General features: G+C 32.5%; 6 protein-coding genes across 6 annotated transcripts; 3 read left to right on the forward strand and 3 right to left on the reverse strand.

The window, feature by feature from the left end:
* Positions 1 to 3,821: 3,821 nt before the first annotated feature.
* Positions 3,822 to 5,329, forward strand: LOC133329158 (histone-lysine N-trimethyltransferase SMYD5). The gene is made up of 6 exons (XM_061537652.1): positions 3,822 to 3,875; positions 3,934 to 4,310; positions 4,372 to 4,609; positions 4,668 to 4,845; positions 4,914 to 5,128; positions 5,190 to 5,329. The coding sequence occupies exons 1-6, from the start codon at positions 3,840 to 3,842 to the stop codon at positions 5,325 to 5,327; spliced, it is 1,182 nt and encodes a 393-aa protein (XP_061393636.1). The 5' UTR covers positions 3,822 to 3,839; the 3' UTR covers positions 5,328 to 5,329.
* A 239-nt stretch (positions 5,330 to 5,568) lies between these two features.
* On the reverse strand, positions 5,569 to 6,545 carry LOC133329160 (DDRGK domain-containing protein 1). Its single transcript, XM_061537654.1, has 2 exons — positions 6,455 to 6,545; positions 5,569 to 6,368 (listed from the first exon to the last, which is right to left on the reverse strand). Exons 1-2 carry the CDS (start codon positions 6,543 to 6,545, stop codon positions 5,569 to 5,571), a joined length of 891 nt encoding a protein of 296 aa, XP_061393638.1.
* A 635-nt stretch (positions 6,546 to 7,180) lies between these two features.
* LOC133329163 (transmembrane emp24 domain-containing protein eca) lies at positions 7,181 to 7,924 on the forward strand. The gene is made up of 2 exons (XM_061537656.1): positions 7,181 to 7,325; positions 7,397 to 7,924. Exons 1-2 carry the CDS (start codon positions 7,193 to 7,195, stop codon positions 7,912 to 7,914), a joined length of 651 nt encoding a protein of 216 aa, XP_061393640.1. The 5' UTR covers positions 7,181 to 7,192; the 3' UTR covers positions 7,915 to 7,924.
* A 4,204-nt stretch (positions 7,925 to 12,128) lies between these two features.
* LOC133329154 (peptide transporter family 1) lies at positions 12,129 to 18,149 on the forward strand. Its single transcript, XM_061537648.1, has 8 exons — positions 12,129 to 12,174; positions 12,367 to 12,576; positions 14,102 to 14,330; positions 16,035 to 16,309; positions 16,367 to 16,572; positions 16,743 to 17,051; positions 17,121 to 17,231; positions 17,808 to 18,149. Exons 1-8 carry the CDS (start codon positions 12,141 to 12,143, stop codon positions 18,147 to 18,149), a joined length of 1,716 nt encoding a protein of 571 aa, XP_061393632.1. The 5' UTR covers positions 12,129 to 12,140.
* A 174-nt stretch (positions 18,150 to 18,323) lies between these two features.
* On the reverse strand, positions 18,324 to 20,181 carry LOC133329155 (nucleoside diphosphate kinase 7). The gene is made up of 7 exons (XM_061537649.1): positions 20,074 to 20,181; positions 19,846 to 20,012; positions 19,619 to 19,777; positions 19,345 to 19,549; positions 19,053 to 19,286; positions 18,528 to 18,641; positions 18,324 to 18,463 (listed from the first exon to the last, which is right to left on the reverse strand). Exons 1-7 carry the CDS (start codon positions 20,179 to 20,181, stop codon positions 18,326 to 18,328), a joined length of 1,125 nt encoding a protein of 374 aa, XP_061393633.1. The 3' UTR covers positions 18,324 to 18,325.
* Positions 20,182 to 23,726: 3,545 nt separating this feature from the next.
* LOC133329159 (uncharacterized protein CG16817) lies at positions 23,727 to 26,790 on the reverse strand. Its single transcript, XM_061537653.1, has 4 exons — positions 26,626 to 26,790; positions 24,430 to 24,516; positions 24,101 to 24,357; positions 23,727 to 24,025 (listed from the first exon to the last, which is right to left on the reverse strand). Exons 1-4 carry the CDS (start codon positions 26,640 to 26,642, stop codon positions 23,844 to 23,846), a joined length of 543 nt encoding a protein of 180 aa, XP_061393637.1. The 5' UTR covers positions 26,643 to 26,790; the 3' UTR covers positions 23,727 to 23,843.
* Between the last annotated feature and the right edge of the window lie 275 nt (positions 26,791 to 27,065).

Genomic DNA, 27,065 nt, shown 5'->3' on the forward strand with positions numbered 1-27,065 from the left:
GAGGGAATTATAAAATTTTATTCCACATTTACAATATATATGTAAACTTATTTTATATAAGAGAAAATTATCATTATGTGGAAGTTAAAGATATTTAAAATATAGACTGTTTTTGTTGTTGGTAAGGCTTAAGGGTAAAAAGACCTGAATATCACTAAAATTTACGTGTATCAGGGAACAAACATGACTCTTTTCATGCTAATCAGTTAATATTATGGACCCAGACTTTTGTGCGAAAAATTGCAAGTTATGTTTTAAAATTATCACTTTATTTTTTGTTTTTTACAAAGTTTACCGATTCCAAAACAAAGACAAGTATTTGCCCTACAATATGAACAATTCGTAAAAAATTACAGCCATCTGAGACAAAATCAGTGAGGAAAGTGAGGAAATGTTTAAATTAAAAAAAAAAAAACATTTCTCTTATCTTAAACAAATATATATCTTCTTTGTTAATTGCAGGTTCTTGTGAATTGTATATTCTCGGATTTCCATATGATGACAATCGAAAACGATCTACAAATAAGTTGAAAATATGGGAGGTTCACCCGCATATAACGATATTTATATCATTTGGAATTATCCTGTTCATAAAATTCAACAAGAAGGGACCAAAGAGACAAAAGAAGTCGGTTAAATTGTTAAGAAAATTATTATTTATTATAATTAATATTTACTAAGCAAATAATATTGAGAACCCCCACTAACAGATTTTTTGACGTACATAAATAAAAAAACCTTTTTAGTATTCGTTTTTTTAACTGTTTATTTGTTTTATTTAAGTATACAATCAATCAAAATAGTATATAAAGAAAAAATAACTACATACACTACTTCTTACTTAAAACTATTTAATACAGTTGTAGTGTACAAGAAAACATGACGAATAAAGTCTGGCTGAAAGTTTGGAGAGGGTATTTTCTTTCGGAAATTGGAAGTTGAAAACTGTGGGCATTCAGCTTTGTAACATGTATCTGAATTGAAATTAGGATCAAAGTTTTGTGGGTCATATCAGGATCGCTGAGTATTTTTTATATAAAAATATATAGAATTTCATCAGGGATCTCTGAAGTGTTTCTCTTTCACAAAAGACGTCTGAGGTGTCTCTTTTTCTATAAAAGGTCACAGACACCTGGGGCCCAAATAAATAGTATGTCTTTCAATAGAAAACATTTTTCTTACAGAGAAACAAATTATTTTGTATAAAAAATTGGCATATTAAAATATTATTTTTAAGAAAAATTGTTTCATTAAGTTTTTACACTATCTAATACATATTTATTTACATATATACAAACAAAAAACTATTAATACCTTTCCTGGAACAAGTTCCACTTCTGTTCAGTAGCATTTTTAAAGAATGCATCTGGAGTACTTGTATCCGCCGGTACACTGGGAACCTCTCGAAATGTGGGATGTATACGTTTGAGATGATCAAACATATTCGATGTATTACCACTGGTCTTGTAATGTCTTGAACAAAAACGGCATTTCGCATATTGACCATCTGTGGTTTTTACAAAATATCTCCAAACCTCTGATGAAGGTTTCCTTCCTTTTGTTTTCATTTTAGTTTCTTTCCTGATATAATTCGTAGAATTTTTTGTTGTAGATTCGCTAAAATTAACTGCGCACATTATTTCAATAATTTCTTCTTCGTCTTCTTCTTTACATGTTGTTTGTTGGATTTCTTCGTGATGTTCGGAGGTAAATGATATATCATATTTTGTTTCTTCAATATCATCACAACTATTTGATTGATCATCTATGAATTCTTCCAAATACTCTTCCTCTACAATCTCCTGTGGACATATAATTTCTGTTGATTTTTCAATATCATTTCGGGTTTCATTATCATCACTGGTAGTTTCTTGAACGGTTTCTTCAAACAGTGCCCATAAAGCTGAAGAAATATGTTCATCATCACTTTCTATGCTATTAGTTGCATTTGCAGTTTCCCGTTCGTTAGGATGTACACGTTTCAAGTGATCTAACAAATTTGAAGTATTACCACTGGTTCTATACAGTTTTGAACATAAACAACATTTAGCATATCTGCCGTCTATTAATTTTTCAAAAAATCTCCATACTTCAGAGGATTGCTTTCCGGCCAGTTTCACAACTCGATTTTCATTGTTTTTATTTGGTACAGGCGCTTCACGAAATTTTGGATGGACCCGTTTAAGATGATCAAAAAGATTAGTTGTATTACCACTGGTCTTATAAATTGTTGCACAAAATAGACACTCGGCAAAATCACCACCATTTGTTTTTCTAAAATAATTCCACACTTCTGAGGATTTCTTACGCACCCTTTCCACAACTATTCCCTTGGGAGCTTCCTTTGTAGGCAATATATGATTTGTGTCGGAATTATCATCTGAATTTTCCAAATATGCAAATAATTCGGTTATTGTCATTCCAACCCGTTTTTTCGTTTCATTGTGAGCTATGATGTTTTTAATTGTTTTATCTGTAGAACTGCAACGTATCCGGCTAGTGGGATGTGCTCGTTTCATATGATCCAATAGGTTTGAAGTATTACCACAGGTCTTATACATTTTTAAACAGATACGACATCTAGCGAATTTACTATTATGTAGTTTTTCAAAGTAATTCCACACTATGGAATTTCCGGTCTTTCTTTCTCTTGTTTGTTTTCCACTTTGACGTACAATATCACTATCGCCGCCAATATTCCATTTGCTACCAGCTATGTTGATTGAAATATAGTGTGATTAAATTATGTTTTCCTTTTTAAATTTTAACAGCTACTTACGTTTAATTATTGTTCTATTAATCTCCATGGCATATTGCTCCTCTTAATTCATTTGTTTGCTCGAAAAATAACGTAAAAATAGCAATAATCCACTATCGGTTGGTTACATTCGCCGAAATGCCAACATATGTACAAGTGATGACATTTCTGACGATACTACCGATAGTCCCAGCTGCTGTCGATAGTTATGCATTAACATCGGTACTATCGATAGGATCATTACATGTGTGTCAACTCTGTTGCGTTTGCACTCTCTTCCCAACATTAACTGAACTCGTTATAGAATGAAATTTTAAGAAAATATAAGGAGAAAATAATATTTACTTGCCCTCTCAATAAATCCAGGTCAATAAATCCAGGTTATTCCACAATAAAAGTTCCCATCGACTGCAATAAAAAACGTCAACAAAATGCCATGCAAGATAGTAAAATTAATGAGAGAGAGACCACGTGTTATCAATCCTATGTGAATTTCAAACACGATTCAAATTTGACTGAGAGAGATGATTAAAAATTACAATACTTTTCCCGTTACTCCTACTTCGTTCCAGCAATTATGGGTTGCTTCCACATTAAATTGGAAGAAATTAGCATGTAATGTAAAATAAGATATATATGTTAATGACAGCGAGAACGTTAAATTGATGCCATACGTTATCAGTCCAAAGTGAATAAAAAATTAAAGTCTTTATCAGTCAGACAAATAACAGCTTTTTGGAAAAAAATAAAGGCTAAATTGTAAAAAATTATTTATTAGAAGACAATAACAAATAAATATGTTGAAAAACTGAATTTTAAAGGAAAGCTATATCATCATGACACTGCCTTTGACAATCCATATTAAACTGTCAAATACAATCAATGCAATGATTCCCAAGAATTGCAAATAATTTAAATATGTAACAACACTTATGTCACACACTGTACTAAAAATTCTAACATCACAGTGTTGCATAAAAAAGTTCTAAAATACAAAATCACCCTTGGGAAAGTTGAGCACATGCAAGACCGCACCAACAAAATCAAAACAATTGTGGTGGTCCAGGAACAATAATCGAATATGAATTCCTTTGAGATAAAAGATATACCAGGGAAGGTAAAACTACCCATTATAACAATGAAAATACATTTTGCTAATAACATTCCATTTACAGGGTCGTGCTATGGTTGCGGCAAAACTTATCAATGCTGGTGATACCATATTCGAAGAAGAACCATTTGTTTCCTGTCAATTTTCATGGAATGCTGCATATGGTTATGCTGCCTGTGATCATTGTATGCGACCACTGGAGACGGTGACAGAAAATGTACGTCGCTTGGCCAGCAACCAAACACTTGTGGTACCTCTGACAGAGCATGATCCCACCAAGCAATGGCTGGAACAATTTACCGTCTGCCCTAACTGTAAGATACGTTATTGTTCGGAAGATTGCCGTGTTGAAGCGTTGAAGAAATATCATCGTGTCGGCTGTATGGGTAATTTCCGACAAGATGATTCGCATCCCATAAATCGTTTGAATGAAATATGGAAGTAGGTTACATATTTAATATTTTATAAGGAAATCTATTTAAACATTTTATTTATTTTTCAGAAAAATGCATTATCCCCCAGAGACTGGTACCATAATGTTGTTGGTACGCCTTATGGCAATGTATCAACAGTCTTCAAACAAACCTGAGTTCTTGGAATCACTGCAATCATTCCAGGCTTTGATTGTTAACAAAGAACAACAAATTTACCACAAAATGTTGGGTGAAAATTTCGAACAACAAATGGAGCAATTATATGCGGCCTTTTGTGTGGCTTTTCAGGGTGATGACTTTCAAATGGTAAGAATCATAGATAATTTGAATTTTGCCTTAGAATATTAATTTATTTTATTTACAGTTCACAACCCCCGAAGCTTTCAAAACTCTAATGGGTTTGGTAGGTACAAACAGTCAAGGTGTAGCCACAAGTGTCTTAGCAGAATGGGTAAAAAAGGTATCCGATTTACCTATGCCCGAAGAGGATAAAGCCAAATTGGATGAATATATTGATGATCTTTACAATAAAGTATCAGAATGTAAGTGCGACAAGTATTCCCCATTAAATGGCTTTTAATATAACATTAACTTTTTATCGTTCATCTAGTCGCTGGCGAATTCTTAAACAATGAAGGCTCTGGACTTTATCTATTACAAAGTAAAATAAATCATAGTTGTGTACCCAATGCTCAATCAACATTTCCCTATTCCAATGATATTGTGGTAATGAAGGCCACCCGGGATATACAGCCCGGCGAGGAAATATGTATTTCATATTTAGATGAATGTCAGCTGGAGAGAAGTAGACATTCCCGGCAAAAGGTGGGTAGCAAAGGCACGATTACAAATATCTAAATAATTGCCAATATTCATTTTCATTTAGATTCTCAAAGAAAATTACATTTTTGTGTGCAACTGTCCCAAATGTCAATTGCAAAGCAATGATCCCGACGAGACCAGTGAAGATGAAGACGAAGATGATATGGACATGGAAGATGATTACGATGATATGGATGACTAAATAATTTTGTTAGCCAAATTGTGGGTACTTTTGATTTCGATTTCCTAAAGTGTATTTTATTTTTGTTCATATATATACACTAACAAAAATACATTTGTTTTAATATATGATATATAGATATATATATTTTTATATAACAACTGTAATAAAAACCAAAACATTAACTATCCATACAAACTATTACACATTTTTATTTCTTTTTTACAATATTACCCTTAATTGCAAGTCGAGTGCAGCGAGCTTAACTGGTAGCAACAGGTGTCAAATTTATCAATTTATTACTACTCTCGGCCAATTCTTGTATCGAAACTCTACCTCTTTGCCTAATGAATTTGGCCACCGATTCAAGTTCTTCCTCGGAGATATAAATGAACTTACCACGATCGTCAATGACACCAGTTATGGTGCCATTTGCCTGTAATTCTTGTATGCGTTCAATAGTCTGTTGGGTCTTCAGTTTGAATTCTGTAGCTAGATCTTCTAAAACCACAACTTTGTTGTCTTTAATGTATTTAATGAAATCGGCCAGTAGATTTTCCTTTTCCTCATCGTCTTCTTCGAAACCTTCCTCTTCCACACTAAAGGCTGCCTTCATTTTCAGATATTCTTCATGTTCACGACGTTCCTGCTCTTCGCGGGCCAAACGTTCAGCTTCTTCTTTTTTACGTTCCAATTCGGCTTCTTGTTCCTCCAGCTTTTTACGTTCCTCTTCCAATTTGGCATCCTTGGCCTTCTTCTCTTCACGCATTTTCATTTCTTGTTCACGCATCTGACGCTTAGCCTCCTTGGCTTCCATTTTTGCACGTTTCTTTGCGCCCATCTTTTCATCCAAAACAGCACCTTGGGGAATTTCTCCTTGGTCATTGTCATCATCGCTGTCATTGTTTTGAGCTCCAGCATTGTCTTGGGCAGCAGCAGGTGCGGCTGCATTTTGTCGCAAACGATTACGTTGATTGCGTACAATTTGTGCCCTCCTGGGTACACCTTCCTGGGCTCGTTGTGGTACACCACGTTGTTGTTGTTGCTGTGGTTTTGCTTCTCCTAGAAAACCATGACAAAATTAAGAAATAGCTAAGTTGGCAATAACATTGTTGTTGTTATTGCTGTATTCACAACAAACCACCTACCTTGAGGTTGCCTTTTCTTTTGCAAATATAGCAGAGTCAGGAGTATAACAAACACTGCCGTAGCACAGCCAATTAAAAATGTCAGTGACATATTGGAAAATTAAACTATTTTAAGTAGTTATTATTAAAATAAATAACTTGTTCAAGTGGTTCACTACTACAGTATCCTATCGACCAATATGTCAAATACGTCAACAAAATATGTTTTGACAGCAGCAGCTGCATATATCACAGGGCAATTCAAAGTGAATTTTAAACACAGGGTAATTCAAAGTAAATTACTCTTTGGTATATGCAGCTGCTGCTACCTAATTACAGTTCTTCTTTATATTTCTCCTATCAAATATTACAACAATACTCACATATGGACAGAACAGGGAAGAAACAATTTTTTATGCTTTATTATTATTACAACTATTGGTATGTTCCTGTTCTGCACGACTAGTTTTTATGCCGTTTTAAGCTCCACAATAAAAAAAAAAATAAAACCACTGGGTGGTTCACCAAATTCAGTTAAATATAAGTGTACTAAAACATTCATATAAAACGATGTATTTAATTTTTGAGTTGAATCCTACGCGTACGCTTGCATTTAGGTACGTGCCTCATACATACAAACGACGTTGTCATATATCTTTGACAATTCTTCTTCTTCTTCTAGAATTGTATTTTTTCATGACGTGTCGAGTAAAATTGTTTTAGAAAAATACCGAAATTTACAAATAATACAACGATAAAATGTTTAAACAATTTATAGCCTTGTTGTTGCTAATTAGCGCTTGTAATAGCGTATTTGGTTTATACTTCCACATTGCCGAAACAGAACGTAAATGCTTCATCGAAGAGGTACCCGATGAGACCACTGTCATAGGTAATTATTCCAGAAATAGCAACGAAGACATAATTCAATAATCTAATACTATCTCGAATTTCTACTTACAGTCAATTACAAAGTGGAGCTGTATGATCCCCGTTCCAATGGTTTTATGCCCTCATCGCCTGGTATTGGCATGCATGTCGAAGTACGCGACAGCGATGACAAAATTATTTTATCTCGTGTCTACAGTTCAGAAGGCCGCATCTCTTTCACATCCCACACACCCGGTGAACATGTCATCTGTATGTACTCGAACAGTACATCATGGTTCAGTGGTGCCCAGCTACGTGTCCATTTGGACATTCAAGTTGGTGAACATGCCATCGATTATGCCAGCGTAGCACAAAAAGAAAAGCTAACCGAATTGCAGTTGCGTATCCGCCAGCTGTTGGATCAAGTTGACCAAATCACAAAGGAACAGAATTATCAACGTTATCGTGAAGAACGTTTCCGTCAGACAAGTGAAAGTACCAACTCGCGTGTGTTGTGGTGGTCTGTTGCCCAAACTGTTGTCCTTGTCTGTATGGGCTTCTGGCAAATGAGACATTTGAAGAGTTTCTTTGAGGCCAAGAAATTGGTGTAAAATTTCTTCTGTAGAGACAGATATGTTTGTAAGGTTATTTCATTTTTGTTTGGGGTTTCGATTAAATTATTTCTAAAGAGACAAACAAACAATACCACCACCCCCTTCCTTGTTCTCATTTGTAACGTCTTCTCAGTTGAATGAACCTTTGTTCAATTATGGATATCCAATCTCCAGGTACTAATGTTTCAATAACATTTTATTTTCTTCATTCCCTCATAAGCGTGCATCACGAAAACGATTTAATTTCATTAAAGTATGTCATCAGTATAATAAATTTATGATTTATGAAATGAGAGAGAATACCCTATTGCAAATATTTTAGTTTAAATAAATGATTTTTTAAAATATACACAAAAGTGATGTTGTTATTTTATTTTTGATGTAAGGGTTTATAGATTTTATTTAAAGATTTTTACCGAAATAATTTAATGGATCTTTGTAGTACTGTTAGTTAAAAAAAATTATTCAATTTTACATATAACCCAACGTGACGACGACCAAGGATAAAATATATACGATATTTAACACTACGTTTACGCTTTTGATCGTAATTAGGTATATACATAGAATATATATAAAAATTCAATGCGAACAGAGCAGAATCCGTCATATACATTGGGTTTACTTTGTGGCTATAACAACATATTACCAGTACAGACGTTATGGCAGTATTTCCTTATTGCAGCACCAGTTACAATTTAGGTTCTCAACAGTCTCCCCCTCTTTTTAGTTTTTCGAACAATGGTCAGTCAATGTATGCATGTTTAAGACGATTTGCTTTGACCAGAGGCTACCACCATTTAATAAATAAATACAGGAAAATTCATTTTCTTTATTATTCATTGGGATGTCAACTGTAATCATGAAGGCATTACCGCATGTCATGTGACTTTGGATCAATGATGTTCATGTCCTTATCAGCAAACACACCAAGAAAACTTTACCAGACGGCACAAAAAGATGATTTATTTATTTACATGTATTTGATTATCTTTCCAGTCACATGTCAATGCAAGGCAAACAAGAAAAAGCCGGGTTCGGAAAGAAATATTAAAAAAAAGAAAAATATTTAATAACAATTGATAGCTAGGAATACCTATAAATGTGATATATTTGTTGTGGGTAATTTTGAGAAAATATGGATATTCCAAAATATCGGTTTTAATATCATTTGGAATATCCACTTCAGTTCGATTATAATTAAGCCAATCGGCAAACTAAATCTGTAAAATAATCTAACCCATATAATGGTACCCCCAATTTTCGGTTTTATAATCTTTTAATATAATCTCTATAATAATATTAAAAAAATCCCTACTTATGGATCCGTTAGGTCCTGAATAATTTTTTTTTTAAAAAATATGTACCTATAGTTCTCTTTGGATACAATCACACCAGGGTGGTGTAGTCTACTTTTGCAGATTTTTCGAAAACTAGCAGAAAATTTTCCCATTCAGTCGAAGGTAAACACAAAAGAAAGGTTATCTCATAATGGAAATATTTTTCGTATCACGTTTGTAATAAAAATAAGAATGAAATAAAGAAGATCTTGGAATATTTTGAGTTGATTACATTTTTACAGCAAATTATTTCAATAACGTACAAATTTCCCATCTGTCAAGGACATGCGTTCACATTTCCTGACACACATATTTTGAAAACTATATTATTTGTGAATGTGAATCTCTCTATAACCCAGATAAGGCCAGCGATTTTTCCTTTAAAATAACCGTGGCGCCAAATTAGATAATACATGTTATTTTTTCTCCAATTTTCAAATCTTAAAAAATATTTTATATTACTCAATAACAAAAACACTTTCGCTATATGCCTCAATATGACCGCCTAATAAACACTTCTAAAATGACAAAATGCTTGACATTTGTGGTAAATTATTAACAACAAAATAGCATTTCTTTATTCCAGAAATAAAATACTACAATCAATGACAATTTTCACCTATACATATTACAAACCCCTTACTTTTATCTACCTTTACAAAAAAAAAAAAAAAAAAAAAACAGAAAACATTTTATCTTAGAATTATTTTTTTTTTTTTTTTGTAATTGGATTACCTGGTCACAGTTGTGGTGCTCAAACATACAAACACATGTGCTTGCTAAAATGTATGTCTGTATGTATGTATGTATATTTGCATAACATATTTTCTTTAACTTTGTTAAATAAATAAATTCTTACAGAGATGCAAGCTCAGACAATAGAGCTACATGCAAATACAAATTCGTATCAACAAAAATGAAAGTAATGCGAATATGAGACATCAAACGAGTAAAGACCACGAGCGAGATAACTTCAAATAACACAGATAACACACCGAACAGTAATCGTGGGAATAATGAGAGTAGCTAAGGGATCGTATAAACGGTTTTGTAAAAGCTATGAATTGAGTATGCATTTCTCATATGAGGGGTGTTGGGAAATTGTGGTAGGACTTCAAGTTGCATCTATAGGCTTTTAATTGTATTTATGTAGGTAGTGTTCAATTTATCATTTTTGGGAAGAAGTTTTTTATTCACCAGGAATCAGGGACGCCAAATTATAGCCATTTCGAAATTGAAAATATGGTTAAGCCTTCAAAATCCTGAAAATGGGACCCTATGTGGTGGATTATATCCAAGATTTTTACAAATAAGATTTTCGTCTTCCAAGAGCCTTAAATGTTGGGTGTTTAAAAAAATATTCTTTAACAATCTACATTTCTGTTGGGTGTTGAAAAAACATTCTTAATTAAATCTACGTCTCTGGTGGAAAAAATATTCTGGTTTTTGAAAAAATATTTTAAAACAAATTCTTAAGAAAATCTACGATTCGATTATGCTTTGAGATTTGAGAAGTTCTAAAAATAATTTCTTTAAAAAATTTACACTTCTGTTGGGTGCTGAAAATACTTTCTTCAAAAAAATCCACTCTTGGTGGGTTAAAAAAGGTATTCTTAAAAAATTCACTTATTTTATTTTATTTATTTTTATTTTATTTAATTATTCAGTAATACAAAAGCCTTCATGGCCAAAAAATATATTACACAGTTAATAAACCTGAAATAAATTTAACATTTTCCTATTGTTGGCTCCCCAGCCTTTATTTACATTCAACAATTTTTCAAACAGATATACAATATAAAAATTAATTAATTGGCAAAAACATTACCCAATGTTACATATAGATGCTTCGGACTAAAAACAGTAATTTAAGCAATTTTTCGTTATTGGCTAATATTAAATAATACTACGAAGACAAGTACATTCTAAGTTTTAAACGGAATGCATTGTTCGAGTGTGAGAATATGCGCAATTCTATAGGTAAATAGTTCCAGCATCGAGCAACCCGAACAACAAAACATCTTTCGAAACACTGATTATGTATATGTGGTATTATTAACTGGGTATTTCTACTCGAGTGAGAGAAAGTACAAAAATATGTGGTCTTTAAAAATTAATATCAACATTTGATCAATTGATAATTTAAAATTTGAAAAAAAAAATATTCAGATTTGTTTCCTTAAAACAAAATTTATTAACTTGCCTTATTTTCCCCCCAACTGTTACATTCTAACATATTTCTCAAAATGAACGACGAATGAAAGTCGCCAACATCCGAGTCAGAACCGAGAAGAGATACTAACAGATTATCTGGTCAGGCAGGCAGGCAGTACGACAAAATCAGTGAAAAGTAAAAAACCATCAAATTAGTAGGGCGCGAGTGCTGGAGCCATACACAAAAAGATGCGGTGCAATAACAGCGGGACAAAAAGAAACGAACGCTTTGATTTGAATTGAAAAACAATAAATACGATTGTTTTATATACAAAGAATATAAAAAACTATTAACATATAAAAGAATCACATCATAAACGGAAAAGAATTTATGAAAAGTGTTTTCCATTCCTTGAAAAAAATTCTAATAAAAATATACTATAGTAAAAATTAAAAACATTTTGAAATTGGATACCAAATAGTAAAATAAAAACAACAACAATTGTGGGGGCAACCAAGCATTAAAAGCAAATCACCATTATTACATTTGTGGTTGACAGCATTTGCTTTATAACATTTAGACAAGTGGTTATATTTCGAATAGAATTGAAAAAACCCATACGGAAGGTCTATCCGTCTAAACATTGTACGTGTATGTGTGTTTGTTTTATTTACTTTACGTCCAAATAAAACATTTTATTTGTTTCGTCGTTTTTGGAGACAACTATAATGTTTCGGGCCTCCCAATTGGCAAGTGAGGAGAGTAAGTAGTAGAGTGTTGACCCAGAAATGATAACAGAACAAAATCTGTTTTATTTTGATAATCATCACAGATAAGACAAAATGAAAATTTAAATATTTATAATTATTTTCCTTATATTGTCTGTATGTTTTCGTTTTATCTTCGTCTATCATCTATTGCTTAAAAAAAAAAAAAAAAAAAAAAAACGTTAAGCTTTGCCTGCTTTGGGTTTGCTAACAATAAAAGATGACAATGAACCTGATATAACATCACAGCTAAATTTGAAAACCGGAAAACTTAAACCCGGCGGTTATGGCCTTGTCACAGTGTTACGCTCACACCGGCGACCCAAATATCCAATTGCCATTGTATTTATCTTGATGACCAAATTGTTTGAGGCCTTTGCTGCAAATGGTATTCGAAGTAAGTAATTAATTATGCAAAAATATATTATAGATTTGGTATTTTAGAAAATAGTATTAAAAAATCTACGCTTTCTTGACCGTTTAACATTTGTCTATAAAAATCTGCCCTCAATTGTTTAAAAAATGTACGCTCTTTTGGTTCTTTAGAAAATATTCTTTCAAAAATCTATGCTTTTTTGGTCCTTTATAACATTTTCTTTAAAAAATCTACGCTCTTGTTGTCCTTTAGAAAATAGTCTTTAAATATACGGCCTCTTGGTCCTTTATAAAATGTTCTTTAAAAAATCTACGCTCTTTTGAACCCTTCAAAAAATATTTCTCAAAAAATCTACGAACTTGGGCCTTTAAAAAATATTCTTCAAAAAATCTACGACCTTTTGGTCCTTTTAAAAATATTTTTAAAAAAATCTTAGAGCTTTTGGTCTTTTAAAAAATGTTCCTCAAAAAATCTACGCTCGTTTGGTGCTTTAAAAAAATCTACGCATACGCTCTTTTGAAAAATATTCTTTTAAAAATCTACTATCTTTTGGTCCTTTAGAAAATTTTTCTTAACAAATCTACGCTCTTTTGGTCCTTTAGAAAATAGTCTTTAAAAATCTACGCGTTTTTTTGGTACTTAAAAAATATTGGTATTTTAAAAAATATTATTAAAAAAATCTACAATCTTTTATATAAAATAACATATTTGTTAAAAAATCTACGCTCGTTTGACCTATTAGACATCGATGTCAATGAAATTGCTATTGGCTCCCCCAATTGTGTCACCAAGATCTTTTGGATCATTTTAAAGCTGAAGCATGGCTAAAATTGTGGTAGGAAATTAAGAACAAAGAAGCTAACAATTACATTGCAATTATTATCATTTCCCTTTATTTTACTATGTACTACATTTTACACTTCCCAGAAAACTATAACAAACAACCTCTTTAAAATCGAAATTCTACAAAATCAAATTAGCAGACATTCTGACGTCACATGTCTATTTGCAATGTTTTTGCATTGATCGATACCATGAACATTATCAGTTGCTCTTGTTGTTGTTTTTTTTTTAAGACAAACATGTATCATGCATTTTGAACTGTAGATCATCTGGGGAAATGAAAAAAATAATAGTTGTAAAAGATGTTCCTTTTTAAAATAAATATTTAAAAATAAAAACATTACCTACTAACTCGTGCATATCCAAGACCTACTTACAATTATCTCACTCAAACCCAAAACAACAATTATTAAAGTATAGGTAATATATTTCCAGATCGCATGAGAAAATTGACTGGGACGCATATTACCTTATCTGTGTAATTTGCAACAATTCATCTTTATAATATTTGCATTATAGGTCAACAAATAAAGGAATAATTTTTCTGGAACAAAATATTATCAGTTTGCTGATGATGAATTATATTTTTGTTTCATAAAATTGTAAAATCCAAAAATCTACTTTATAAGAAGTTCACTGACATTTTTTTACGAAATTTGTTTATAATTTGCATATTTGTTTATTTTTTCTGTTTTGTTTTCAGCAATATTGGCATTGTATTTGCGCGATGATTTATACTTCAGCGAAAGTCTGTCCACCGTACTACTGCATGTCTTTAATTTCTTTGGCCAATTTTGTCCCATCTTTGGAGCTATACTTGCGGATAGTTATATTGGTAATATAAGGACTATAAATGGATTTTATATCATTTATGCCTTTGGTTGGATTCTGTTGGTGTTTACATCACTGCCATATGCTGGAGTTTCATTGATGTAAGTATATATTTATTTTTATTTATTTACTCAATACAAATAATGATATGACATATAGCGTATTTAATAATCTCGTCAGTAAATACTTCCCTAAGTTGGTCTATACACAGCCAAAAATTTTTGCAAGTGCTCAATACCAGATTTTTTTCGGAATTGTCTAAAGTTTTTTTCCCGATATATTCCGAGTAATCTGCAAATACTGTGGAGGGAAATTTAATAGTGTTTATTTAAAAAACACAGAAACATTTCAGAAGAGAGTTGACTATATATTTTCAATATTGTCTACTGTTTCTCCGATCAATTTTCGAGTCATCGGCACATACTCCAAAAGGAAAATTGAAAAAAAAAGAAATTTGATTTTTGGCAGTCTAATACCATAGACAGACGACGGCCTTAATTTGCATTAAAAAGTTCTTAATTTGAATTAATATTTACCCCTGACAGACGAGAGTTTCTGCATTTACGAAACAGTTTTTTGCTTCAAAACAATTGTTTGTCTGTGTGTAGGATGACATTTTTTTACACTTGCTCCGATATTTTTCGGGATTTCATCTTTAGGAAATTGATACATGACATAAAGGAGGAATAGCAACTATGATTTTAGCAAAACAGCTCCCAATTTACAAAATGGTTAAAATTTGCCTTCATTTCTTATTTTTATTTTCAGAAATACAAATAAATTTGACAAGAAACAATTAATTTTCGACAGCATTGCCATATTGAAATTGCCTAATTCAGTATAAATTCAGTTTGATTTTGTGCATTAACAACACCTAAAAATGAGGATAATGTACAAGTTAATTTGAATTAAGGCTGTTAATGCAAATTAAGGCTGTCGTCTGTCTAGGCTATAAGGGACTATAAACACCGATAATATTCCGATTTTTAGAATTTCCGAAAAATTATCCCAAAACGCTCCTATTTTCGAATATTCCTTCAGAGTTTTGTCCAAATTTGTACAGAAAATCGAAATTCCTTTTAAAATGTCCCTTTATTTCACCCGAGTTCCTTTACGAATACTCAAATGTTCATTCCGATTTTTTTTTTCGACAAAACTTTCCGAATTTGTGGGCACATCCACACAATTTTGTTCCTATTTCGGTACAAATTCGGCATTAGAATTGGAATAGTATCATTCCAAATTTGGAACAAATTGTTAGCTGGGTAAAGACTCCTTTAGGTCGTCTATAAGGGTTCTCTTCAGCTCGTCTATAAAGACTCTCTTCAGCTCGTCTATAAAGACACTCTTCAGCTCGTCTATAAAGACTCTCTTCAGCTCGTCTATAAAGACTCTCTTCAGCTCGTCTATAAAGACTCTCTTCAGCTCGTCTATAAAGACTCTCTTCAGCTCGTCTATAAAGACTCTCTTCAGCTCGTCTATAAAGACTCTCTTCAGCTCGTCTATAAATACTCTCTTCAGCTCGTCTAAAAAGACTCTCTTCAGCTCGTCTATAAAGACTCCCTTCAGCTTGTCTATTAAAACTCCCTGCTTCATCTCTTCTGTAAAGGCTCCCTGATTCAGCTCGTCTGTAAAGACTCACTGCTTAAGCTCGTCTGTAAAGACTCCCTGCTTCAGCTCGTATGTAAAGACTCCATTCAGCTCGTCTATAAAGACCCCCTTCAGTTCGTCCCTAAAGACTCACTTCAGGTCGTATAAAAATGCCCAATTTTTTAATCTCTCACACTTTTCTACCCTTTTTCTAGATTTTTAGTATCCGTCTCCTTGCTGCTGATAGCCATAGGAAATGGTTCGACTCGTGCATGTGTTACATCCTTGGGTGCTATACAATTTCAACTGCCCGATCAAGCTAAACAATTAGCCGAATATTTTTCTCTATACTATTTAATCTATTATATTGGAATATTTTTGAGTAAAATAATACCGCCAATGATACGAGCCAATACCTATTGCTATAATAAAAATGAATGTTATCCAGCGGTGTTTGGTACATTGGGTTCGTCGTTTTTTATGGCATGGAGTAAGTACTTAAAAAATATCAATTTTATATTATGAATATTGTTAATTCTCGATTCAGTAACATTTAGCTTGGGCAGATTGTATTATAAAAGCGAAAAGTTGGCCGAAGAGAGTATTTTAATAAAATTCTATGGCTGTATTAAGCATGCATTGCGTAAACGTTGGAATCGCAAAGCCGATGATAAGAAACCTTCATATTGGTTGCATTATGCCGTGGGACGTTACGAGGAATCATTTGTAAGCGACGTGGCTAAAGTATTGAAGGTAAGGAGAAGGAAAAATTAAAATTTGGAAAGGGAATCTAAATTAGTATTATTAAAGCAATATGTCGGCGAACTACTATTTACACTTCGTTACTATTTTCCAAATAATCACACAATTCTATATTATATTTAATTATTTTTAAAACGTACCCGGCTTTCATATCATTCCAGCTAGTCAAACTATTTCTTCCACTGCCAATTTACTTTGCATTATTGGCTCAACAAGATTCCAGTTGGACATTTCAAGCATCGCTGATGAACACCACCATTGTTGATGGTCTAACAATTCAGCCCGACCAAGCCAAAGCAATGGGACCAATATTTCTCTTCATTTTAATACCCCTGTGGCAATATGTTGTACGACCTTTACTGAAATTTCTATTTAAATATGAATTGAAACCATTGCACAGTGTTACGGTAGGTGGAGTATTTTCAGCGCTCTCATTTATATCAGCCGGTATTTTACAACGTTATATATTTGTGAGTATGTTTAAGGTCTACAATTAAATATTTATTAACCGAATGATTTCTTATTTTGTTTTTCTATAGTCAATGCCCTATAAATCGGTAAATGTTATGTGGCAAGTACCCCAGTTTATTTGCATAATGTTGGGAGAGCTGTTGTTATCTATACCGGGATTGCAGTTTGCTTTTACACAGGTTAGTTGATTATTTAATAATAAAAGGTGTTACTGATTACTATAAAGATTTTTTTCTTTCTCCCATATGTAAAGACTCCCTTCAGTTCGCCTATAAAGACTCCCTTCAGCTCGCCTATAAAAACTCCCTTCAGCTCGTCTATAAAGACTCTCTTCAGCTCGTCTATAAGGACTCTCTTCAGCTCGTCTATAAAGACTCTCTTCAGCTCGTCTATAAAGACTCCCTTCAGCTCGTCTATAAAGACTCTCTTCAGCTCGTCTATAAAGACTCTCTTCAGCTCGTCTATAAAGACTCCCTTCAGCTCGTCTATAAAGACTCCCCTCAGCTCGTCTATAAAGACTCCATTCAGCTCGTCTATAAAGACTCCCTTCAGCTCGTCTATAAAGACTCCCTTCAGCTCGTCTATAAAGACTTCCTTCAGCTCGTCTATAAAGACTTCCTTCATCTCGTCTATAAAGACTTCCTTCAGCTCGTCTCCCTTCAGTTATCTCTTCTATAAAGAATCTCTTTAGCTATTCTATAAAGACTCCCTTTAGCTTATCTCAATAATTAAAAATTAACATTTCCTCTTTCTAGGCCCCCGCCTCAATGAAATCCGTTGTGACCGCAGCATGGTTCCTCAACAATGCATTTGGTAATTTAATTGTTGTCATTATTACCGAACTGCATATGTTTCGGACGCAAAGTGATGAATTTTTCTTCTATGCTGTCATGATGGTGGTATCAATTGTCCTCTACACCTATCTCGCCTATGATTATGAACTACGACAATATGAACAAAGTGATTATCAAGTGTCAATGGAAGTTGTTGTTGCTGCAGAGAAAATACCTCTCATAAATGGAAAACAACAAACCCGAGAAATGGTACAAAGTGATGATACACCCAGCACAAGTAAAAGTACACTTATTAAATTATAATTAAAAAAAACAGGTATTATAAGTTAGGTGTTTTATAATAACATAAAAAATATATATTTGTGTTTTTATTTAATTTATTGTAGATAGATATTTCTTTAATAAAATATATATTATATACTAAAATTTGTTTTCTATGGTGGGCGTAGTTCGTTGGATGTGTTGTTTTGGTTTATAATTTAGCTAAGTATTTTAAAAAGATATTGCAGCTCCAAAACTGTATCGTCTGGTAAATCGGTACAGTGCACGGCATTTAAAGTTTTACTGGAACCAAATTTCGCTCGAAGTGTATGAGGTCTGAGTAACTTGGCAATTTCCTAGAAAAATATAGAGTCAATAAAAATAAATTAATAATATAATTGAAATATAAAATGTACTTACCGGATCCATTGGTCCACAAAATTTACGAAATTCTTCATAACTGCATTTGCTGGTATCATTACACATAATCTCTAATGCCACACAAGTTCCACTTGCCAATTGAGATACCATTGGCTATTTTTTTAAAAAAATATAGATTATTTTATGTTTAGAAAGTTATCGATTATTTTTTAAATAAAAGAAACTATTTTCTGAAAACACTCCAGTATAAATGGAAGATCTGAGAAACTTTTTGGTATCAAAAGAAGATTTAAAAAAATTGAGAGAGGTCCTCAACAATCAGGGGTAATCAGTGCGTCTACATGTTCATGAAAGATGACCTTCATACTCGGTTATAAAAAGTCCCTTCAGCTAGTCTATTAAGATTCCCTATCACTACTCTATAAATACTGTTTTTATTTATTTTATAAGGACTACCATCAACTCCGGCTCTCAGTTTGAGAAAATCCTACATTTAGTTAAACAGTTTAAACAAAAAGTCATTCCGAACGTGTAATAAAGTTTAACCTGTTTCATAGTACTTACAATATAATCCGGCAAAACACCTCTATAGACTTCATAAAATTCCGCACAATTTACCCGTTCCAAAAGATGCATTTTCAGTGCAGTTATTTTAAAATTATTCGCAGTCATTTCCGTAATAATTTTACCCAAATTTCCTTCCTTAATGGCATGAGGTTTTATAATACACAATGTGGAATTATTCAATTGTACTGTATTCTGTAGATCGAAATCGTTTTCGAAAAAGAAATGTGTATCCTGAAAGAAAAAAACAATTAATTAAAAACAAAACTGATTTCAAACTGCGTTCTCTTACCCGAACAACTTCTTCATCGGATTGAGAACAATATATTCCATTACGCATATCCTCTCTATCGAATAGCGAGCGTAATGAACGTGGTATATTTTCGTTCATGCATTCCCTAGTCTGTTGTTGGCAATTTTTTATTTTCTCCACAGCATTGTCGGCAATTAATTCCAGGCCTATGGCGGGACCAGACAATAATTGGCTCATGAGGATACTGAAATATATAAAATATACAAATATATTATTTAACATCTAGGATAACAACAAATATAGGAACACTTACGACGACTGCACATCATCCTTGCCCTTCAAGAATGCCTTGATCTGATCCGCTGTAAATTGTACCATCATGGCCTTACTAATATTGAAATCACTTTCAATTAATGAACACAATATTCTGCCCAAATGTTGCACCACACTATTCTTGAGTATGATAAAAGTTCTAAAAAAAAAAATATTTAAAAAATCTAATTTATTATATCCAAATTAAATTCATTTGATATATTTTACCTTTTACGATATTTGGCCAAAATATTTTTCGTAGCCTCATCCGCATAATCCACAATATCAAATTGTCGTCCGAATATATTAATTTTCGAGCCAACAAAGAAGTCTTTCTCTGTTAGTTCAGGCATTTTGGTTCGACGTAAAAACATTTTCTTTGTCTTTGGGTCATACTGTAAAAAAATAAATTATATTTTTAAATCTGCAAAACAGTATTAATAACTGTTGACTTACCACTTCCAATGCATTGCCATCGACATAATACCATAGTGTGAAGGTTTTATTTATGGCAGCCTCTTCCTGATACCATTCGGCGACAAATGCCAAGCGACGAGACTGCATGAAAAAGGTACATATTGGTAAGTTTTAAAATATATAAATGAGAGATTTTAAAAATGAAATAATTAACTCTTTAGGAAAACGTAATAACCATTTATAACCATTCATATATGTACAAAATGTAGGTTTAAGGTGTCATTCCTCTCAACTAATTAAAAATATACAAATTACTATAGGCAGCTAAGGGTTTAAATGCTATTCATGTTTACTTTATTAGTGGGAACATTATCCGGCAATAAAAACAGGGAAATATCCTTCCGTAGTTAAGGTGGTAAATTTAAGGTCTCTATTTTCGATCATTGGACTACCATTTATTCGAACCTTAATTTTTATAGTGTTAGGCTACCTCTTCACTCTCAAAAGAGATTACATTTTTTAAATTATTTTCAATAAAATATATATTAAAAATTCTTACCATTCTCTGTGAAAATTTATTTTACTGTTGACAAGAAACATCGACCGGCAAAATCAAATTTATATGACAGGTTGTTATGGTAACTGTATTGCCAATACTAACAAATGGTTACTACGAAAGTATTTTCAACCGATTAGACAAACGTAAATGCAAGGTAAACAGAACGTAATATTGAATATTACAATAGTGGGGAAAAGAAAAATTACTACAAAGACGACAAATTGACTAGTGTCGTTATTGGCAAGCTGAAGCACGGTGTCTTTATAGACGAGCTGTAGGGAGCCTTTATCGCCAAGCTGTAGGGAGTCTTTATAGACGAGCTGTAGGGAGTCATTATAGACGAGCTGTAGGGAGCCTTTATCGCCAAGCTGTAGGGAGTCTTTATAGACGAGCTGTAGGGAATCTTTATAGACGAGCTGTAGGGAGTCTTTATAGACGAGCTGTAGGGAGTCATTATATACGAGATGTAGGTAACCTTTATCGCCTAGCTGTAGGGAGCCTTTATCGCCGAGCTGTAGGGAGTCTTTATAGACGAGCTGTAGGGAATCTTTATAGACGAGCTGTAGGGAGTCTTTATAACGAGCTGTAGGGAGTCTTTATAAACGAGCTGTAGAGAGTCTTTATAGACGAGCTGTAGGTAGTCTTTATAGATGGTCCGAAGGAGTATTTTTGGACGAGCAGAACCAGGTAATCATTATAGACGAGCCGAATTAGGGAGCCATTATAGACAAGCTGATGCAGGTAATCATTACAGACGAACTGAAACTGTGTGTCTTTATAGACGATCTGAGAGTCTTTATAGACCAGCTGAAGCAAGGGTTATTTTTATGAATTGAAACAGCGACTATATATAGGAAAGACGGCGTTTTTTGAAGACACAATGAAGTCCAAGATGTGTTTCTTGGCTATCTAAAAGTCAATGAGTCTTTATCGGCTGAAGGAATATGGAAGTTGTTGTAGAATAACGGTATAGAGTCTATGTAGACCAGCGGAAGGGAACTGTCTTTATAGATGAGCCGACGACTTTCTATAGACGAGCTAAGGTAGGGTTTCGTTGTCGAGTGTTTAGGCAGGGATTATTTATTTACAAAAGATCTGAAGCAGGTAGTGTGTTTTATAGAAAAGCCGGAGGCTTCAGAAACGTCCACAGGCGTGTATAAACAAGGATACGATCTCAAGCAGGATATCCTTACAGTCGTACGGAATCTGAGTTTGAGTCTTCCAAAAATAAGTTCAATCAGAAGAGCGATATTCATATCAATCGTGCATCGTTTACTCGAAAATCACGTTTTTTGAGTAGCTTCTATAACTCCTATAGACAGAAGATCTTCCATAGGTTTTCTATTGATTGAAGTTGTAAGAGTACTTTTAGATTCTGAGGACTTACCGGATGTCCACTCTAGACAGACGAGTTTTCAGAGTCCTTTATACACAGAAGAGGTTCAAGAATCTTTCGGTAAAATGATAAAGTTCTAAAATTCGAATATATACAGCTTCTGGAATTCCTATAGACCGAAGACCTTTAATGAACGTAAGGCTTCGTAACAGATATCTCATATTTAGAAAACTTCAGGGGACATTGCATTCTATAGTTAGATGTCCTCTCTAGAAAATTTATATTCCTAAGTCCATGAATAAGGGCAAAATATCTATATTTATAGGACTTTCCAATAGACATAAGTACATATAGGGGTATACTATATAGAGGTCTTCTGGAGTTCTTCCACAGATAGGATTATTAGATGTCTTCTATTTATATTGTCCATAGTTGCAAATATCTTCTATAGACAGAATAACATCCACAGAACTTCTACAAAGATAATACCTTCTTCTCTCCACATTTGTCTATAAACTGAAGGCCTTTATGAGTCTGTCTTCTGACAGAAGAGCTTTTATACACATACAAAGAACACCCTAAAGTTTTTAATGGAAGAACACCTTGCCTGTATACAGAAGTTCTTCTTAGGTTAGAATACCTTCCAAAGATCAAATATTTTTCTATACAAAGAAATCCTTGCATATGTACTATATATACTGAAGAAATTTCTAGATAAAAGACCTTTATACACATTTAAGTATACTCTATCGGTTGGCAACCTTGTATAGGTATTCTATGGGCAGTATATGTATTTTCAAAGGTCTTCTATAGTTGGAATCCTTCCAATGGACTTCTCCAGTTAGAATTCCCACCAAAGATCTTCTATATTTAGAACACCTTTTACATGTAGTATTTGAAAGAGTTTTTTTAGAAGGAATTTTTTGAAACGTCTTTTATCAACAGAAGAATTGTCAGTCTTCAATATATCTACGTCAATTAACCAAATTGTTTCTAAACAATTACAACAAATAACCATAATGAATGCATTGTATTATGTTATTTAACATTTCTCATTTTTTATTTTATTGATGAAATTTTCCATTATTAAAACACTTATGTTTTAATCGATTTATTTTCTTTCTTTTTATACTTAACAGTGAAGGCTCATATATTCTCTGTTCTGTTAAATCATCATATCGTTTTTACTACTATTATTCTCCGAACCAAAACGAAATGTTATTTGGCGGCAATTTAAAAAGAAAATGTATTCCTTTATTTACAGGAAATGCACATAAAATTTTAAACGGAATCAAAGTTCTATGAAAAGAAACAAAATGAAAAAAGAGCAACGTTTTTAAAAATATTTGAAATTAAGTAACTAGAAATGAAACTAAGTGGGAAAATGAAAGGAATATACCGAAATCGGTATGAAATGACAATGAAACAAAACTACAATGAATTGTACAAGAATTTTGCAAAAATGATGTAATGATTGTTGTGTTTGGTTTTTTGTTGTTGTTAATTTTATATGTGGTGTTTTGTTTTTGCTGTTGTTCGAACAATGCTTAAGCATTTTATCTTAGTTACGAGATTAATTTTAAATATAAATATCTGGGTTTTTTCTGTTTTGTTTTAATTTATATTAAATATATATATAGAAGAGAGATTGGTATGTTTTTTTTCTTGTTTTTAAGAAATGTATGTGTATTTGTTCTTTTTTTATGTTTTGAGTTTATCTTTCTGTAGTCAACATATGTATGTGTATTTTGTATTTTTCCCGAATTGAAAAATTCCCGAAATAAATCAAAAAATTAATTTAAAAGCAATTAATGTTCATGCTATTAATATTAATAGAAGTTGTTGTTGTGGTTTTTTATGTATATATAAAGTGTTTAGATTATTAGGCGTTTAACATTCATTGTTGCTGTTAAACTATTTCTCTTCATCCTTCTTTTCCGCATCCTTATTGTCTTCGTCATCTTCGTCATTCTGTGATAGACTGGGAATATTATCGTCTGAGTCATCATCATCATCGACATTGAAGTCATCAAATCTGTTGGCCATATCACCGCCTTTAAGCATGTCATTGAACATAAAGTTGTCACCGCCAACATCTGAATTAAAAAAAGAAAAACATATTTATTAATATATTTTTTTAGGCATTGTAAGTAATTTTTGTCAAAACCCACCATCTTCATCATCAGATTCATTTTTCCATTTGGTAAAGTTAGCTTTGAGGAAGTGCAATTTGGTTTTGTCATTGGTTAGTGATTTCCAGTAGGGACCCGATTCTTTTTTGTAAATTGTAAATTCGACGCATCGGCCAATATTTTTACTCGTCACTTTTTCGGGATTAACGGGATGTAAAAAGTTCAATGTGACTTCGTATTTTTTATCGGTTTCCAAAGCATTGGTGCCCTTGAATGTAAAACTATTCTCCGTAACACTAAAAAAGAAAATTAAAAAAGGACACAAATTAGACATTTTGTAAAAAACGGATTTTTTTTAAATAAATTACCTGTGCTCAATGTCTTTGCATTCTACATCGATAATGACATAGAGCAAATCAGCTCTTTGGGCCCAAGAAACTGGTGGGGGTACTGTACTGTAATTGGAAAGAAAATAGAAGAATATTAATAATGTTTGAGAAATAATAAATTTATTTTCAGGGTTCTACATTAGGATTTTTTAAACAATATATAGGAAGAAGAATAGTAAATGTATGTTGCTAGGTTCCCATTCGTTGTAAAAATAAATTGAACTTGAAAATGCCGTATTTATAGGACCATATGCCCTCCTATGGTGAGATCCTAAATTAACGTCCATTAAAATATTCTTTAAAACCCTACGATCCTGATGGACCAAAAAATATCCTTAAAAAACTGACTATCCCGATGGCAATTTTTTTTTAATCTACTCTATGGATGGATCCAAATGTCAAAAATATTTTTAAGAAACATGTTAAAGATGGACCAACAATATGGCCCTTAAAATATTTTTGAAACACCTATGTCCTCCTACTATGGTTAGATCCTAAATAAACGTCCATTAAAATTTTCGTGATGGACCCAAAAATATTCTTTAAAAAATGACTCTCCGGATGACCAAACAATTTTTTTGATAAAAATCTACACTATGGATGGACTCAAAAAGCATTAAGAAACATACGTTTCGGATGGACCCGAAATTCGAATTCAGATGGTGCAAAAAATATTAAGAACATAATATTTGCTCGTCTACTAGGCGCAATCAGCTACAGATTCCCGTTGTACACCATCGCATGAATGATTCGTTTTTAGTTCGTGTAGCGCGGCTGTACAACGCTTTACCCATTGAATTAAAAAAAATCAGTATTACCCCGATCACATTTTATAAAAGGCTTGTTCATCACCTTGTATGATAATTTTTTTCCAAATTGCACATTTGTATGGCGAGTCTGGGCATGTCTGAATTGTCACTTTGTTGGAGTAGTTAATTCATATTGTTAACCCTAATGTATCATCATAAGCTGAAAGCTTTGTATACATGTTTTTGTTGAATAAAAATTAAAGACTCTGGATGACCCAAATAAAATATTTTTCTTTTAAATCTAGGCTCCGGATGACCCATGAAAAAGTAATATTTTAAAAATTTTTTTTAACCAGGATCCGGATGACCCAAGATAAAGTATTCTTTTAAAAATCCAGGCTTCAGACCCATAAAAAATTTTCTTTTAAAAATCCAGGCCTCAGACCTATAAAAAAATATTCTTTTAAAAATGCAGTCTCCGAATGACCCATAAACAATATTTTTTTTTTAAATCCAGTCTCCCGAATGACCCATGAAAGAGTATTCTTTTAAAAATCCAGTCTTCAGTTGTTCCATATATAATATTTTTTAAAAAATCCACGATTCATGTGGGTCATCACGAATATTCTTTAAAAAATTACTTCTTAAAATTCAAAAAGCAAATAAAAATACTTTTTGTTTAAAAATGTGCCCCCTAAAATACGTAAACAAACAAGTACTTTTTTAAATTATTTGATATCATCACCATGGCAACACTGAATAACAACAAAACCAAATAGCGGCACAACACCAAACAACCAAAAAAAGCAAAGAAGACACACTAATGAATAGCACACATCAAAATGGCATTCGAGAATATGCCAAATGACTCAAACATAACCTCAATTTAGTTAATTTATTTTGGATTTAATTTTTTTATTGTTGCTATCAATTGCAAGTGTTAAAAACAACAATAATTTAAGTAACAATTTTCTACTACAACTTAAAATAAATTAACACATTTTACTCCATAACAACAACGTGTATACTACACACAATCATTGTCTTTTGTCAGTAAAGAAGAAAAGTAACGAGAAAAAAAGAGCAAAATCAATAAAAAAGAAGCCGGGGGAAAAACACGCGTTCATTGTAACTACATAAGGAACCAAGAAAATAATGTCATTCCAAAGGTTTCCTTTATTAAAAACTCATGTAAAAAAGCATTATAATTTCATTTTAATTAATTCATCGACATCGACGAAGTGGTGTAGATTAACCGGACAACAAGCACAAAGTTTAGTAACCTACCGCCCTGATTAATTTTGTATGTGCATTTCCCAATCAATTACCCACCAACAGCCAACCAATCATACCTCATGCAGAGCCGAAATTGAAATTCACTTGTAAACTTGTTTTTAATTATTTTTTTTAATGTGGAAATACATACCCTGCAGTAGGAGCCATTTTTTATTATAAAATATTTATTTTTGGTTTTGTTCTTAAAGAATTTTCAACGTCTTGTTTTCCAAAAAACTAACAAAAAACTCCCTTTTTTGTTGAAATGAGTAGAATGAATTTTGCACCCCGACACAGTTAGTGTTACCAGTACTATGAAAATGTGTGGGACAGAGTTGCCAGTTAGTTTGTTTTCGGTAGAAGAAAATGACAATCAAAATGAAATGTGTTAAATGAGAAAATACAGGGTGCTTCATGTTTGCCTTGTAAAATATAAGAGACGAGGAAATGGTATTTATTTTGTGGTTATTATATAAAATAAGATTATTTATAGGTAAAAAAAAATTTATTGTCATGTTTAAAGGATAAAATAGGAGAATTTTCTGTTCACAACAAATGATTTTTTAGTAAAAGGTGTCATTTAAATTCCGG

Source organism: Musca vetustissima, unplaced genomic scaffold, assembly GCF_032173495.1.
Source record: "Musca vetustissima isolate MV318-11 ecotype Yass unplaced genomic scaffold, APGP_CSIRO_Mvet_v1 utg11440, whole genome shotgun sequence".
In the NCBI taxonomy this organism is placed as follows: domain Eukaryota; kingdom Metazoa; phylum Arthropoda; class Insecta; order Diptera; family Muscidae; genus Musca; species Musca vetustissima.

Bases quoted from the DNA above. Each gene is read 5' to 3' on its own strand.
- LOC133329158 (XM_061537652.1), top strand. From the start codon at position 3,840: ATGAATTCCTTTGAGATAAAAGATATACCAGGGAAG. The intron at 4,610-4,667 runs GTAAGAATCATA...TTTTATTTACAG, and splicing joins AGGGTGATGACTTTCAAATG to TTCACAACCCCCGAAGCTTT. The intron at 4,846-4,913 runs GTAAGTGCGACA...TCGTTCATCTAG, and splicing joins TTACAATAAAGTATCAGAAT to TCGCTGGCGAATTCTTAAAC.
- LOC133329160 (XM_061537654.1), bottom strand. From the start codon at position 6,545: ATGTCACTGACATTTTTAATTGGCTGTGCTACGGCAGTGTTTGTTATA. The intron at 6,369-6,454 runs GTAGGTGGTTTG...ATGGTTTTCTAG, and splicing joins AAAGAAAAGGCAACCTCAAG to GAGAAGCAAAACCACAGCAA.
- LOC133329163 (XM_061537656.1), top strand. From the start codon at position 7,193: ATGTTTAAACAATTTATAGCCTTGTTGTTGCTAATTAGCGCTTGTAAT. The intron at 7,326-7,396 runs GTAATTATTCCA...TTCTACTTACAG, and splicing joins CGATGAGACCACTGTCATAG to TCAATTACAAAGTGGAGCTG.
- LOC133329154 (XM_061537648.1), top strand. From the start codon at position 12,141: ATGTTTCGGGCCTCCCAATTGGCAAGTGAGGAGA. The intron at 16,310-16,366 runs GTAAGTACTTAA...TTCTCGATTCAG, and splicing joins GTCGTTTTTTATGGCATGGA to TAACATTTAGCTTGGGCAGA. The intron at 16,573-16,742 runs GTAAGGAGAAGG...ATATCATTCCAG, and splicing joins ACGTGGCTAAAGTATTGAAG to CTAGTCAAACTATTTCTTCC.
- LOC133329155 (XM_061537649.1), bottom strand. From the start codon at position 20,181: ATGCAGTCTCGTCGCTTGGCATTTGTCGCCGAATGGTATCAGGAAGAG. The intron at 20,013-20,073 runs GTAAGTCAACAG...ATTTTTTTACAG, and splicing joins ATGGCAATGCATTGGAAGTG to TATGACCCAAAGACAAAGAA. The intron at 19,778-19,845 runs GTAAAATATATC...TTTTTTTTTTAG, and splicing joins TTGGCCAAATATCGTAAAAG to AACTTTTATCATACTCAAGA.
- LOC133329159 (XM_061537653.1), bottom strand. The intron at 24,358-24,429 runs GTAATTTATTTA...TTTCTTTTTTAG, and splicing joins TGCAAAGACATTGAGCACAG to TGTTACGGAGAATAGTTTTA. The intron at 24,026-24,100 runs GTGGGTTTTGAC...TTTTTAATTCAG, and splicing joins TGAATCTGATGATGAAGATG to ATGTTGGCGGTGACAACTTT.